The sequence below is a fragment of the Elephas maximus genome, chromosome 1, assembly GCF_024166365.1.
Source record: "Elephas maximus indicus isolate mEleMax1 chromosome 1, mEleMax1 primary haplotype, whole genome shotgun sequence".
Taxonomy (NCBI): Eukaryota; Metazoa; Chordata; class Mammalia; order Proboscidea; family Elephantidae; genus Elephas; species Elephas maximus.
Genome location: NC_064819.1, coordinates 31,608,092 through 31,624,734, shown reverse-complemented (window position 1 = coordinate 31,624,734; position 16,643 = coordinate 31,608,092). Strand labels below are relative to the sequence as shown.

The 16,643-nt window shown below is 42.4% G+C and overlaps 1 protein-coding gene across 2 annotated transcripts in view; it reads right to left on the bottom strand.

The window, feature by feature from the left end:
* Positions 1–16,643, bottom strand: part of MCF2L2 (MCF.2 cell line derived transforming sequence-like 2) — a 224,251-nt gene that overhangs the window by 144,485 nt on the left and 63,123 nt on the right. For both annotated transcript variants that reach the window (XM_049881580.1, XM_049881586.1), the window contains exons 6-7: positions 10,326–10,442; positions 6,861–7,010 (exon numbers count right to left, since the gene is read on the bottom strand). In XM_049881580.1, coding sequence (XP_049737537.1) covers positions 6,861–7,010; positions 10,326–10,442 — 267 coding nt within the window. The remainder of the gene's footprint in view (positions 1–6,860; positions 7,011–10,325; positions 10,443–16,643) is intronic.

Genomic DNA, 16,643 nt, shown 5'->3' with positions numbered 1-16,643 from the left:
TGGCTTTTTCACTGAGCAAATGGTTTCATTTTGCTTAGTGTAAAAGGTTCATCCCGTTGTAGCACGTATCAGTACCTCACTTCCCTCTATGGCTGAGTAATACTCCATTGTATGGATATACCACATTTTGTTTACCCATTCATCAGTTGATGGTCATTTGGGTTGTTTCCACTTTTTGGCTACTGTGACTGATCTGCTGTGAACATTTGTCTACATGTTTTTATAGAGAAATATGTTTTCAAGTCCTTGGGGCATATGCCTAGGAGTGGAATTGCTCAGTCATATGTAACTTTTTGAGGAACTGCCAGACAGTTTACAATCTCACCAGGCATGTATGAGACTTCAAATCTCCTCACATCCTCACCAATACTTGTTATGGTTTGTCTTTTTGATTATAGCCATTTTGACTACAGGGCCCCCGGTGGTGCGGTGGTTAAGCACTCGGCTGCTAACCAAAAGGTTGGTGGTTCAAACACACCAGCCATTCTGTGGGAAAAAGACGTAGCAGTCTGCTTCCATAAAGATTACAGCCTTGGAAATCCTACGGGACAATTCTACTCTGTCCTATAGGATCATTATGGGTCAGAACTGACTTGATGGCACTGGGTTTTTATTCTGATTATGCCATTCTAGTGGCTATCTCATTGTGATTGTGATTTACATTTCCCTTATCAGTAACAATGTTGAGCATCTCTTCATGTGCTTAATGGCCATTTGTGTATCTTCTTTGGAGAAATGACTATTCAAATTCTTTGCTCATTTTTAAATTGGGTTGTCTTTTTATGATTGTGTTGTAAAAGTTGTTTATATATTCTGGACACTGTAACTTTATCAGATATATGATTTGCAAATATGTTCTCCCATTCTGTGGGTTTCTTTTCACTTCCTTGGTGGTATCCTTTGTGCTCTTGGTGTTACAACCCAAAGTATGAAGATTTACACCTATGTTTTCATAGCTACACTATAGGACAGAGTAGAACTGCCCCATAGGGTTTTCAAGGAGCAGCTGGTAGATTCAAACTGCTGACTCGTTGGTTAGCAGCCAAGCTCTTAACCACTGGGCCACCAGGGCTCCTTGATAGTTTTAGCTCTTACATTTAGATCTTTGACGGATTTTGAGTTAATTTTTATATCTGCCTCCAGGTAGGGGTTCAACTTCACTATTTTCCATGTGTATATCGGGTAGTCCCATGGCCCAAGAATCTTAAGCAGTTTTACTTTCCATGGTAACAAAACATTCTTAATCATTTTAGGAATTTCATCGGCACTCAGGCTGGAGGAGGAGAGCTAAGGATGGTCCTCCAGGAACGTCTGCATAAGTTCATTCTACCTTCCAGCGAGTGTCCTCTTTTTGCGCAGAAAGAGTCCCAGTGGTGAAGGGTGAGTGCTCCTGCACTTCTTATAAAGTGAGAAGTAGCTCATAGCTTGTCAGCTTGGAGAAGGCTTCTCCTTGGAGGACACAATTCGCAGAGAGCTTAGGGCACCTGTGTGTAGGAGCTCAGAATACACTCTCTAACTCTTGGCCCACAGGTGAAAGGCACACTCATGGAGGGAAGAGGTGTGCACAGTTGTGTCTGCTGGTCTTGGCCCTTCAGGACCTTCACTTTTCCAGAGAAGGCTAACACTGGTGTGTGTACAGGACTCTCAGGTGGTAAAGAGAAATCACAGAGAATTATAGTTTTCAAACCTTAGCATGAAGGCTAGATGCCCACAGTCTGAATGGACAAAAAATAACACATATTGAAATTGAGAACACTCTTTGACTATTGTTGTTAGCTGCCATCCAGTTGGCCTCTGACTCATGGCGCCCCCATGTGTTACAGAGTAGAACTGCTCCCTAGGGTTTTCTTGGCCATAATCTTTAAGGAAGCGGATCATCAGTCCTTTTGTTCTGCAGAGCTGCTAGTGGGTTTAAACTGTCAACCTTCAGGTTAGCAGCTGACTGCGAACCTACTTGTGCCACCTAGGCTCTTTCTTTGACTATAAAACGTGGAATTAAGCTCCAACATGGGACTCAGTCTCAGGAGAAGGAATCTGTGTTCCTAGAGAGGAGCCTTCTTTAAAGTCGGGAGTTTGCTCAAGAGTTAATGCTTTGAGACTAGAGCGACCAAAAGAAAAGACATTCTTACTGAAAAATAATTTTGGTGGTAACAACTCCATAGGGTATTAGCAAATGAGGTCTTCAAAGCTCTCAAACTCAGTGGCTCTCTTATTTTGATAGGAAACCCTGGTGGTGTAGTAGTTAAGGGTTACAGTTGCTAACCAAGAGGTCAGCAGTTTGAATCCACCAGATGCTCCTTGGGAACTCTATGGGGCAGTTCTACTCTGTCCTATAGGGTCACTATGAGTCGGAATCGACTCAACGGCGACAGGTTTTTTTTTTTTTTCTTATTTTGATTGGTTGTAGAAGGGATTGGGTGCTTATATGAACCAATATAAGGGATCTCAAAGATCCCAGGAGAAAAGAAATTAAGAAATCAAGCCAAATATCCTAATTCTGTATTAACTGTTTTGGAAAAACGTTCCAGAGTGAGAGAAGGCTGTACATCATACACTGTAACATGTACAAATATTTAAATAGATTTAAATGTTCACTCTTCTAAAGTATGGATCTTATACTGGTTTTCCACTTGGAAAGGTGCTTTCCAAATGGAAAAAAAAAAAATTACTTAAAACATAAGTGGTGATTGTCAGGTGCTGCTAAGTCCAGCCCCGACAACTGGAGACCCAAGGCATAACAGGATCAGGACACTGTGATTCACAGGGTTTTCATTCAGCTGGTTTGGGACCTTTCTTTCTAGTCTGTCTTAGTCTGGAAGCTCCACTGAAACCTGTTCAGGTAAGTAAAACACACTTACGTGAATAAAATAAAATACGTATAAATAACCACAAAAAAAAAACTACCAAGTTATTAATAAAGTTTAAACAGTATTCCTTCCCCCTCCAATACAAACCCTTTCTTGCTTTAAAGCATTTTTGGATGGCAAAAAGGAAAAACGTAACTCCAGTTTAATGAATCTGGTATTCTTGCTTCTAAGTTACAAGATAATGAGCAAAGAAAATCAAATTTGTTTTAGTCCAATAATTAGTAATCATAAAAAAATACTTTAATAAACTCTTCTGTATTGTCCTTAACACTAGTAATGATTAATATTACTGCCTGAGATAAAGACAGAATACTTGTATTTTTAATCCAAATTCACTTAATATTTTTAATTAACATAAACACCTGGACAAGCTCAACTGTTTTGGGAAATTTTTTTCCTAAAATAATTATAGGTCTTCTCTGTGATCTTATGGCAGTGTGGAATAAAAAACAAACAAACAACAACAAAAAAATCCCACGGCCATCAAGTTGATTCCGCCTCATAGTGACCCCATAGGACAGAGTAGACCTGCCCCATAGGGTTTCCAAGGAGCGTCAGGTAGATTTGAACTGCCGACCTTTTGGCTAGCAGCCATAGCTCTTAACCACTACGCCACCAGGGTTTCCAGTGTGGAATATAAACATATAAATATAAACAAGCACAGCAGTTTAGTTTATGTGAGACTTTGCATTTGATTTCTTACTAAAAGGTTAATTAAATGGAACTTCCTACATTCCTTTCATTTGTCTTATGGGTCACATAATTTACCGTTATTCACACTAAATTTAGTACCATGTAAATGTAAACATGGGCGTTTAACGAAACTGAGACTTGATAATTAGAGTATAAAATTGCTTCTTGTGTCAGACAATACTGCAAATTATGCGGTTCTACAAACTTACCCCACTCCATAATCCAAGTGAATGTTTAATTTCCTTTTCCCAGAGTTTTAATTTGGAGCATAGCTGGTCGACCTCCAGGAGAAAATGACTTTACTTCATCTTGGAGTCCAGTCTCCCCCCACACCCCCCACCCCCGCCGCCCCCCCTCTTCGAGCTCTTCACCTAAGTAGAAATTATAGAACATCTATGCATCCGCTTTTTTCTGGGAACCTCCACTGACGCATAGCAGAGCCTGACTGGCTGGTTTCCACCCCCCAGATATATGTCTCAGTCCAAAATCCACATTTCTTCACCATTTTCCTCAGGGGCCTTCGTGACTGACCACCTTGTCATCTCTGTGCTTCTGCTCTACAACTTCCCCAAACCCTTCTGGGACAAGGCAGAGGACAATCATGCTCGTGGCCCTTGGCACGGGACCCCTCTCACAGTACCTCCTGCTGTTCTCAGCATTCTCAACATCACACTCGCTTGTCCAGCTGGCTACTCTGCAGGCCCCTTTTGGTCTGTAACCTGGGGGCTGGTGGGCCTGTGACCTCAAACCCTTTTCTAGCAGATGGCACTGAGGTATCCTTGCCCCTGCTCTCTGCAGCCTGTACCATCCCTCCCAGGGATTGGGGGAGGTGAATTCGGCCAGTTTTTTTTTTTTTTTTTTTAATTGTACTTTATATGAAGGTTTACAGAACAAACTAACTTCTCATTAAACAATACACATACTGTTTAACACTGGTTAACAATCGCACGGCATGTCAACACTGTCCCTTCTCAACCTTGGGTTCCCTATTACCAGCTTTCCTGTTCCCTCCTGCCTTCTCCTGGCCCCTGGGCTGGTGTGCCCCTTTAGTCTCGTTTTGTTTCAGGTGACTGTCTTATCTTTGGATGAAGGGTGAACCTCAGGAGTGATTTCATTACTGAGCTAAAAGGGTGTCTGGGGGCCATACTCCTGGGGTTTCTCTAGTTTCTGTCAGATCAGTAAGTCTGGTCTTTTTTGTGGGTTCAAATTTTGTTCTACATTTTTCTCCAGCTCTGTCTGGGACCCTCTATTGTGATCCCTGTCAGAGCAGTCTGGGGTTGTGGCCGGGCACCATCTAGTTGTATTGGACTCAGTCTGGTGGAGGCCATGGTACTTGCATCCATTAGTCCTTTTGGACTAACCTTTCCCTGTGTCTTTAGTTTTCTTCATTCTCCCTTGCTCTCGAAGGGGTGAAGCCAGTGGAGTATCTTAGATGGCCACTCACAGGCTTTTAAGGCCCCACATGCTACTCACCAAAGTACAATGTAGAACATTTTCTAAACTGTTACGCCAATTGAGCTAGATATTTCCTGAGACAGATCGTGGTCCCCACAGCCCTCAGCGAATCTGGCCAATTTGCTTAGAAAACAAAATGATCAAGCGTCTCAGAGGCATTTACAGGAAATTTTTCCAAGACACATTCAGGCTTTCAAAGTTTCAGCCAGATCTTTGGATTCCTCAGAGTAATTTCAGGAATACATTTCAAACTCTTTTTGTATACCAGGCCCCTTCCAGAGAGAATTTAACAATGCTCACTGAAGCACAGAAGAATTCATTTGCCTCAGCCACTAGTCTCTGACTTTCCTAACTAGACCATGTGTGCCTTGAGGTCTCACTTTTTTTTTTTTCCCCTGGCATGTAGAAAAACCCACTGCTGTCAAGCAGATTCCAACTCACCGCAAACCTATGGGACACAGTAGAACTGCCCCATGGGATTTCCAAGGCTGTAATCTTTATGGAAGCAGACTGCCATGGAGCGGCTGGTGGGTTCAAACTGCCCATCTTTTGGTGAGCAGCAGAGCGCTTAACCACTGTGCCACCAGGGCTCCTTGCTGACACATAGTGATGGGTACTCAATAAATGTTGAATCAATGAACTAATCAATCAACTAATCAAAGCAGTTTTGCAAATTCTGAGTCAGAGAGAAAATAGATCAGCTCTTCCCAAGCTCCACACAGTGAGGAGATGTAATGCCAAGAGGCATCAACCTTCCAGTCCTCGGTTTACTGCCCTATTGAGGACTGGTCTCCTGTGACCTACTGGATTCAGACTGTGTATGCGTCTCAAAGCAGAATGGGGCTGATGCACACTTAGCAATACCCCGGGAAGACTTCCATTTTCTCCATGACCTGAAATAACCTGCCAAGCTGCTTTCTCAGAAGGTTGCTACATGCTTTCATGGATCACGTAACAGTGCCTGTCCTTAAACTCATACTGAGTCCTTTTTCTCAAATTAGTTCCCAGATAAAAACACACATCATGGAGAAAATGCAGCAATAAGTCAGCTTAGTAGTCTGCCCCAAATTTTGCAACACCTGCTAGGAAGCTTCCACTTCAAAAGCTAACTCCCTTCTCCCCCTCACTCACTGCAATTTCAGCCCCTGTGGTCTTGCTTCATCCTGACCAGGGTCCTGGGAGCTCAACACTGGAAAGGACGCTCAGACGGGGGCAGATTATCCAACCGGCTTGGTAAGCACGGTGCTTACCTTGCTTACCAGATCATCTCTAGTGAACAGTTTCACTTTTTTTTTTTTAAATCACATTAAAGATTCTGCTTCCAGGTATGGCTGGCATCTTCTCTCTCCCAACCCCACAGCATCTTCCTGCAGAATCAAAGCCTTTTTTCAAATTTACAGTCCCTGACAGGGGTGGATGACCAGTAACCAAGGGAAGCATGGGCTTACTTACTAATCTGTAGTGAAACTGTTTGCTATAGATTAGTAAGTAAGCACAAGTAAGCCTGTGCTTACCTTGCCTATTGGATAATCTGCCCCTGATGCTCACATACCTCAACAGGCAAGCACAAAGCTTGAATGAGTTTCCATTTGCTGGGTTGCTTCTCATAGGTCTTACTTGCAATCCTTTCATATTCACCACCCAGCCTCAAGGAAAGATTTTTTTCTCTTCACCTTACTGCCTATCCTGGAAGTTGAAGATGTCTGCTGGCTGCCAAGTCACTGGTGATGAAGGAAGGAGAGACCTTAACCTTTAGGTCTGCTCCTGACTCCTTTCAGGAGGTTGACCCATCCTGCCAGCAGGCATGGGTGGGGGCTGGCCTCTGATGGCCCTCTCACCACTCACCTTCAGCTTGTCCTGCTGCCTTGTGTGGGCCATGAGAAGGTCTTCAGTGGACTGCACACCTCTGGGCAGCTCTGTTTCGGCAAGGCAGGCCCCAAACGTCTGGAGCATCTGGGCAGTGGTCTTTACTGTTAAGGCAAAGTTTTCAACGGCCTGGAAAGTGAGACAATCATAACCATGTGGGAAGATTAGCATTGACCAACATGCTCTCTCAATACAACAGCAGGAGACCTAGCAATAAGGGAAACCCTCGAGGAGATGGATTGATACAACAGCCACAACAATGGACTCGATCACGCCAATGATCATGAAGGTGCCACAGGACCGGGCAAAGCTTTGTTCTGTTACACATAAGGTCACCATGAGTCAGAGCTGACTCAATGGCAACTACCAACTAACAACAAAGACTTCGAGCTACCATTTCCTAAGTCCCTGCAACACACCACACACTATACTCAGTGCTAGATGTCTGTCTCTCATCTCAGTAATCCCATGTGGTAGGTATTTCATCCCCATTTTACAGAGGAGACAGCTGAAGCTCCAGTAGGTTAAGAGAATTTCCCAAGATCATATTGCTAGAAAGGGAGGACTCAATCAAGGTCAGCTGCTTCACGTGAAGTTCAGGGCTCCGTTCAGTAGTATAAGAACACTCAACATTAAGTAACTCAGGATGTAAACCTGGTGAAATGCTGAAAAGGGCAGGACCACCCAACCTTCCCTCTCAAAAACCTCTTCCAGCTCCTACATTTCTCCCTCAACAGTCCAACTGCCGACACCTCTGAGAAGCTTGTCACATGCTGCTGAGAGGAAATGATAGTTGAGGAAAGTAGTGATTTCTGTCAGCTGTGGGGAGGGGTTGGGCACCTCTACCTTGCACTTCACCTTTATAGAAATTTGCCTGTGCTGCATTCCTTCAACTGAGGACCCTACTCTGCCATTAAATGGACACCTGCTAAGGAGCTGGAGGCTTCATAGCTAATATTCCAGGTGAGGTACCTGCATCTCAGCATGGTGTTTAGGAGACATACGGTCTAACCTAGAAAAAAATCGCACTGACCATCAGAGGAGTTATGTGAAGATGGGTGGCCTGTCATAACCAAAAAAACCAAACCCACTGCCTTTGAGTCAATTCCAACTCATAGCAACCCTGTAGGACAGAGTAGAACTGCTGTACAGGGTTTCCAAAGAGCAGCTGGTGGATTCGAACTGCCGACCCTCTGGTTAACAGCCAAGTTCTTAACCAATGCACCACCAGGGCTCCGGGTGGCCTGTCAGAGTCCCACAAATCATTCCTCTCAGCTAGATTGGCACTGCCATGCCCACTTCTCCTATTCCTGAGATAGTTTTGCCCTAAAGGCAAGCACATTCATCTCTGTTCCCCCAGGGCATAGGACTTTGCCTGTGACCCCCTTTATGGACCATAAAGGGCTACGGATGGATGAATGGTTGGAATAGAGAGGTCCCGCCTAATTATCATTTGGGAAAAAATGATTCCTGTTCCTGTATCATCAGAGAACACTTCTGAAAACACAAACCATGAAGAATGCACCAGATCTGAGGTGGCCCATCTCTACACCAGAGGTGAAGGCTGGGGGAGGTGGAATGAGGCTCCCAGAGCACTAGATGCCTATTCTGCTGTCTGAACCCAACGTCTACTTCAACCATTTTCACATTCCAAGCACCGCTGCAGGTGGAATCCCACCTATTAGCCTGAGTATTTGTATAGCCACAACCTTTAACATCATAGTACTTTTGGGCTGCAAAGGCAGACAAACACCAAGTTTTATTAAAACCTTTGTTTTAAGTACATCAAAGTTTTATCACTTTGATGTAATCTAACATCTGTGTAAGATACTCATTCAACAGCATTCAGTATAGGCCTAGGGTGAATAAAGTACTTAAAAAATCCAACTTACCAAGAAGAATTATGAGAAGACGAGAACATAAGATTATTATATATTTTGTTTTATGTGGACTGTCTTTTCTAATGTGTTTCAACTAGGTGTTATTATTATAATCACCACCCATTCTACAGATGAGGAAATTGAGGCTAAGTCATTTCCCCAGTCATACAGAAAAATAAGGGTCAAAACTGAGATTTGAACCCAGGTAATCTGCTCCAAAGCTAGCACTCTTAGTCACAAGGTTATGCCACCTCTTGGCAGTCAAAACTAGATTTAACAATGGAAAAAATATCTTGGCCTTGATCACTGAAGACTTAAATTAGAGTCCAGATTCTGGTCCTCTCTAACTGATCTTGATAAGCCGTGTAATGCCTTTAAATCCCAGAGTCCTTGTTTGAAAAACAGGGATAACACTTGCTCTGTTTTTGCGGAGTTTTTTTGGAATCAAATGGAATAGCAAACATGAAAGGATCTTGGGGACAATAAAGTACTTTACAAGTGTTATAATCATAATAACAAAAGTAACAACTCAGAGAGTCAGGTATGAGGCCTAGCTGGAAGATGAAGTCTGGGAAGGGAGCAATAAGAACGAAATGTCAGAGCCACAGTATAATCACCAATACGACTAAATGGGAAAAAAAGAAAAGTAAAATACTACCTATGAAGGGCTTTCACGTGCCTGTTGTTAGTCCAGGGTTTCTCGCCATCAGCAGCTTTGACATTTTGGGCCGGGTCATTCTTGCTGGTGGGGGTTGTCCTGTGCATTGCAGGACATCTAGCAGCGTCCTTGGCCTCTACCCACTAGGCGTTCCCTTTGTCCGCCAGCCCCTCCCCAGGTTATGACTACAAAAAAAGTCTACAGGCATTGACGAATGTCCCGAGGTAGGCAAAACTGCCCCCAGCTGAGAACCACTGTGTTAACAAAAGGGAAACGAGCTCAAAGAGCTTTAGTAGCTCACCCAAGGTCAGACAATAGCTAATGGTGACAATATTTATATGAAGCTTGGTCTGATTCCAAAATCCATATTCTCTAGTGGGTCTCAATCTTGTCTGTGCAGATTAGAATCATCTGAGGGGTTCTATGGGATGCTAATGTCTGGGACCTGTCCCAGATCACATAAATCAACCTCTCTGAGATATACCAAACCAAACCCGTTGCCGTCCAGTCAATTCCAACTCATAGCGACCCTATGGGACAGAGTAGAACTATCCCACAGGGTTTCCAAGGAGTGGCTGAGTGGATTCAAACTGCTGACCTTTTGGTTATCAGCCAATCTCTGAACCACTGCACCACCGGGCTCCAAGGGTACTGGTATTCTTGAAAACTCTCCAGGTACACCCATACCAACATACAGCATGCAGTGAGGTGACAGTAGTCAGCAGGAGAAACCTCAAGCCTTAACCCTTTCACCATATTTCTTCCCCAGCCTGTGGCTTAGAAAAACCCAACATTCCCAAGGTGAGGCAGTCATGGGCCGTGCCTTCCCAACAATTGATCCTAAAGTCCCTCATCCTCTAGAAAACAAGGTGAAACTCTGAAAAGGGAACACAGGTTAGTACTCACAGTTCGATGATTTATCCACTGACTATGGCGATATTCCAGAGTTCCCCCTAGCTCCGGGGTGAGCTGGTTTTTATCAATGTAGCTGTGAAGATCAGAGGCAGAATTCAGCAGGATGATCTATAAAGGAAAAAAATGAATATATTCCTCACAGAAAATCAAATAGTAGTAGCTCACCTAGGTTCTACTATTATTTAAACAGTATTTCAACTTTGCCTTATGAGGCATTTATACCCAAAGACGGTTACTACATCTAACACGACATAGTTTAAAGTCCTTCCTATTTTCCGTCTAAATGGTGAATTCCAAAGCACCGTGTCACAAAGTGGTGACATGGACGAGGGAGCTCAGCTCTAAACTCCTTGCAAGTCAAGTTTTGCTTCAAGTGAATTTTTGTTAAGAACGTTCCCAGTCTAAGGTATACTCTTTCACCCAGTTTCTCCCAGTGCTTGTTGTTGTCATTGTCAGGTGTCGTCGAGCTGGTTCCGACTCACAGCAAGCCTATGTACAACAGAACAAAACACTACCCGACCCTGCACCATTCTTACAATCATTGTTATGCTTGAGTCCACTGTTGTAGCCACTGTGTCAATGCATCTCACTGAGGGTCTTCCTCTTTTCCATGGACCCTCTACTTTACCAAGCATGATGTACTTCTCCAGGGACGGATCCCTCCTGACAACATGTACAAAGTATGTAAGATGCAGTCTCACCATCCTTGCTTCTAAGGAGCATTCTAGTTGTACTTCCTCCAAGACAGATTTGTTCCTTCTTTTGGCAGTCCATGGTATATTCAATATTCTTCACCAACACCACAATTCAAAGGCATCAACTCTTCTTCGGTCTTCCTTATTCATTGTCCAGCTTTCACATTCATATGATGCGACTGAAAATACCATGGCTTGGGTCAGGCGCACCTTAGTCTTCAAGGTGACATCTTTGCTCTTCAACACTTTGAAGAAGTCCTTTGCTGCAGATTTGCCCAATAAAATGTATCTTTTGATTTCTCGACTGCTGCATCCATGGCTGTTGATTGTGGATCCAAGTAAAATGAAATCCTTCACAACTTCCATCTTTTCTCCGTTTATCATGATGTGGCTTATTGGTCCAGTCGTGAGGATTCTTGTTTTCTTTATACTGAGGTGCAATCCATACTGAAGGCTATGGTCTTTGATCTTCATCAGTAAGTGCTTCAAGTCCCCTTCGCTTTCAGCAAGGAAGGCTGTATCATCTGTATAATGCAGGTTGTTAATGAGTCTTCCTCCAATCCTGAGGCCCCGTTCCCCAATGGTTACATCTTATATAATTAAAGCACAATATCAAAACCAGGAAGGTGACATTGGTATAATCTGTGTGCATAATTCTATGGCATTTTCTCACATGCAGATATGTGATAAAACCAAACCCAGTGCCGTCGAGTCGATTCCGACTCATAGCGACCCTATAGGACAGAGTAGAACTGCCCCATGGAGTTTCCAAGGAGCGCCTGGCTGATTTGAACTACTGACCCTTTGGTTAGCAGCCATAGCACTTAACCACTATGCCACCAGGGTTTCCAGATATGTGATACCACCACAATAATCAAGGTACCAACTATTCCATCACCACAAAGATCTCCCTTGTCTTCCCCTTGACAGTCACGCCAATCCCCCTCTCCCACATCATCCCTAATCGCTGGCAGCCACTAATCTGACTTTTTAGAAAGGTGCAAAGGGAATTCGATAGAGAAAAAAATTCATTTTCAACAAATAGCGCCAGAACAAATGGATATCCATGTGCAAAAAAGTGAACCTCAACCCATACCTCACATCTTCTATAAAAATTAACTCAGAGTGGATCACAGATCTACAGGTTAAACATAAAACCTCTGGAAGAAAATATTTGTGACTTGGGTGTCGCAAAGAACTCTGAGATACAACACCAAAAGCACACCCCCTGAAAGGAAAACACTGATGAACTGGACTTCATGCAAATTAAAAACATTTGTTCTGCAAAAAACACTGTTAAGGGAATGAAAAGACAATCCACAGGCTGTGAAAAATTATTTTCAAGCCACATTATCTGACAATGAACTTGCATTCAGAATATATAAAGAGCTCTCAAAACTCAACAAGAAGAAAACAAAGTGATACCAGTGAAAACTGCAGAGCGGGCAGCTCCAAGGGTACACGCTCCCATAGAAACACCAAAAATCAGGAGCAAAAATTGTCAATATCAACTTTATGGAACTCTAGAAAACAGTCAAAGGTTTACACCAACCAAATAAATACTGAATCAAGTAAAAAGTGACTTTAAAATGGTAGGAGGGCTTTGCCGCACTTTTACTTGCTCTTGTCCCGCCCCTTCCCCAACTGGGCAGCAGTCTTGAAGATGGCAGCACATTTTTACAGTGTGGGACCCTGGTGCCAGGTTCCAGAAGAAGCAGAGATCTTATTTTCAAAAAATTGTGTTTATCTGTTTTGGCCTATCTGGGAGCTACCTGAAAGACTGATGCAAGAGACATGTCCTTGTTTCAACTAACTCAGAACTGACAAAGAAAAAAAGGGAGAAGATACAAATTACTAACATCAGAAATGAACTTGGGGACATTACTACCAACCATACAGAAATAAAAAGGATTATAAGAGAATATTATGAACAATTGTATGTCAAGAAATTAGATAATCTAGATGAAACAGACAAATCCCTAGACACACATAAATTACCTAATAGAATCAAGAAGAAATGAAAAATCTCAACAGGCCTATAACATGTAAAGAGATCAAACCAATTAACAAAAGCCTCCCAACAAAGAAAGGCCCTGGAACAGATGGCTTCACCGAGGAACTCTATCAAACATTTGAAGAAGAATTAACACTAATCCTTCTCAAACTCTCCCAAAAAATTAGAAGGAGAGAGAACATTTCCTAATCATTCTACGAGGCCAGCATTACCCTGAGACCAAAGCCAGATAAAGACACCATAAGAAACTACAGACCAATATACCTGATGCATACAGACGTTAAGAATTCTCAAAAAAAAAAAAGAGCAAACCGAATGTAGCAACATTAAAAGAATTATATGCCATGACCAAGTAGAATTTATCCCAGGAATGCAAGGGTGGTTCAACATAAGAAAATCAAGCAGTGTAATATACCACAATAATAGAAAGCAGGAAAAAAAACTCACACGATCATCTCAATTGATGCAGAAAATGATGACAAAATCCAACAACTTTTTATGATAAAAAACATTCAGCAAGCTAGGAAGAGAAGGGAAATTCCTCAAATGATACAGGGTATTTATGAAAAACCCACAGCTAACATCATACTCAATGATGGAAGTCTGAAAACTTCCCCCTAAGGTCAGGAGCAAGACAAGGATTCCTGCTTTCACTGTTGCTATTCCGGAAGTTCTAGTCAGAGGAATTAAGCAAGTAAAAGAAATAAAAAGCATCCATATCAGAAAGGAAGAAGTAAAGCAATCTCTACTTCCAGATAACATAATCCTATATGTAGGAAATCCCTAAGATTCCTTAAGAAAGCACGTCCTTTGGATCCCGTGTCTCTGAGCAGAGAACCTCCTAGACCCAGGGGAAGGTTGATACCAAGACACCTGGAGATCTCCAAGGAACGCTGGGCCCACAGTTGTTGAAAAAAGATAAAGACCTTCCCCCAAACCGATAGAGAGAGAAAGCCTTCCCCTAGAGCTGTGAAATAATAAATGTCTGTTTGCTAAAACCATCCCCTTATGGCATTTCTGTTACAGCAGCACTAGATGACTAAGACAAATACATCTGAGAAGTTAGACGGTACCTTGGCTAGGGGATCAAAACTGACATCACCACTGAGGGATGGATGACCACCACGTGCCTCCTGCGGTGATGCTCAGAGAAAATTTCACTTAAGATTCCAGCCGGGAAAGCGTAAGCTGAATCTAATCATGAGAAAACACCACACAAGCCTAAAATGAGGCATGTCCTATCTATTTTTAGAGAAACTGTATTCTTCAAAAATGTTAATGTCATAAAAGACAAACGCTATGGAAATATTCCAGATTAAAGGAGACTAAATGCACTATCCAACTCTGAACTATCCAGTTCTGTACTGGAGGGGAAAACAATGATATAAAGGACATTACTGGGTCAACGGAAAAACTGGGATACAGATGTAAATCAGATAACCATTAAAAAAAAAAAAAAAAGCCAAATCCGTTGCCATCAAGTCAACTCCGACTCATAGTGACCCTACAGCACAGGGAAGAACTGCCCCATAGGGTGTCCGAGGAGTGGCTGGCGGATTTCAACTGTGACCTTTGGGTTAGCAGCTATAGCTCTTACCCGCTGTGCCACCAGGGCTCCTTAGATAAACATATCAATGTTTAACTCACCGAAGTTGGTAACAGTACTATGGTTATGAAAGAGAATATCCCTATTCTTAGGAAATACACAAACAAAGATTTAGGGATAAAGGTCCATAATGCATACAACTTACTCACAAATGGTTCAGAAATAAAAAGTGTGCATGTTTGAGTGCATATTATATATACCGGTAGTTCTCGACCTATAAGAGGGTTTCGTTCCAACAACTCCATTGTAAGTCAGTTCTGACGTAAACTGAAAACCTCATTTTTTTAGTTTTCATTTAAAAACACGGCAGTGTTCTGAACACTAAATCATAAAATTGAACATCTGTGAGTGAACATCTGAGAATGGTAACATCAGCAAATTACACATTGCAACACTGTATGTAGTATGTATTATTAAAATGAAGTGTACAAAAAAAAGATGGTCATTAAGTGTGGTTTGTCATAACTGGAATATGTCATAAATGCAGGGATTGCCTGTATGTAGAGATAGAATGTGTGTGTGTGTGTGTATATCAGAGTCCCTGGGTGGGACACACAGTTAACGTGGTCGACTCAGCTGCTACCCAGAGATGCCTCAGAAGAACGGCCTGGCAATATACTTAAAAAAAAACTGGCCATTGAAAACTCTATGGAGCACAGTTCTACACTGACACGCCTGGAGTCACCATGAGTCAGAATCTACTGGGCTTGATGGCAACTGGTTTGGTCTATATCTGTGTACGGAGAGAGGCAAATGATAAATGCTAATAACTAATAAAACAAATAGAGATAAAGTGTTAACAACAGGTGAATGAGCCTGGTTAAAGGCATGGGACAATCTTTGTGCTCTTCTTGTTCTTGCAACTATTCTCTGCATTTGAAATTATTTCCTACTAAGCATTTAAAAAATCCAAAATTACATATTAGAAACTGTTCTGTATCACTATACATAGATGTATCTTATCCCTTTTCCTATTCTTTATTTTTCAGTTGAGGTTTGATTTACAACCATAAAATGCACAGACTGTAAAGGTGAAGTTGTGACAAATGTATGCACACAAGTACCACCACCTGATCACGATACAGACCATTTCCCCAGAGTCTCCTTGTCCCTAATCCAGAGCCTTAATCCTTGCTTAAGCCCTACTTCATGTTTCCTACTTTTTCTCCCAGAAGACTTACCACACACACGCTCTAGTGAAATGTGGCTTCCCAATGGACCTCACCCAGAAAGTGTGCTTCCTGCTTCTACATCGTCACAGGTGCCTCCTCCCTCCCCAGAAGGCCCTCCTCCCCATCTCTACCTGTGGAGTTCTACCTTCCTCAGGAACCTAGCTCACATACCATCATCTCCAGATGCCCACCAGGAGCATCGTGGCCTGATATCATCCCAACAGCAACATTTACTAAATATTTTAACATAGGCCAAGTCAAGAATACAAAAAAATGGACGCACAAAGATATTCACTGCACAACTATCTGTAAGAGAAAATAATTGGAAATAACTCAAATGTCCATTAGTAGGGCTACTTCAATAATCTGTGGGATAGCCACACAACGGAGTGCTATGTAGCTACAGAAAAGAATCAAGAGTATCTTCATATTGCCCTGTGGAGTGATCTCAGGATACGCTGCTAATTGGAAAAAGCAGAATAGAGTAAAATGTGTAGAGTTGTTTATGGAACATGTAGAGTTTATCTAAGAACGAGTTAAGAATAAACATAGATGTAGTTATTTGTTCATATTTTTAAACATAAGAAGATACATTCTATACTTTAAAAGGTTGTTATCTATAGGGAGAGAAAAGGAAGTGGGTGCAGGGGCCAGAGACAGAAGCTGGACTTCTCTGAATAGATCTTGTTTTGTAGATTTGTGTTTGTGTTGTTAGCTGCTGCCAAGTAGGCCCCCAACTCATAGGGACCCCATGAAGGACAGAACTAAACGCTGCCCGGTCCTTTGCCATCCCGTGATCAGCTGCAGATTGGATCGTTGTGA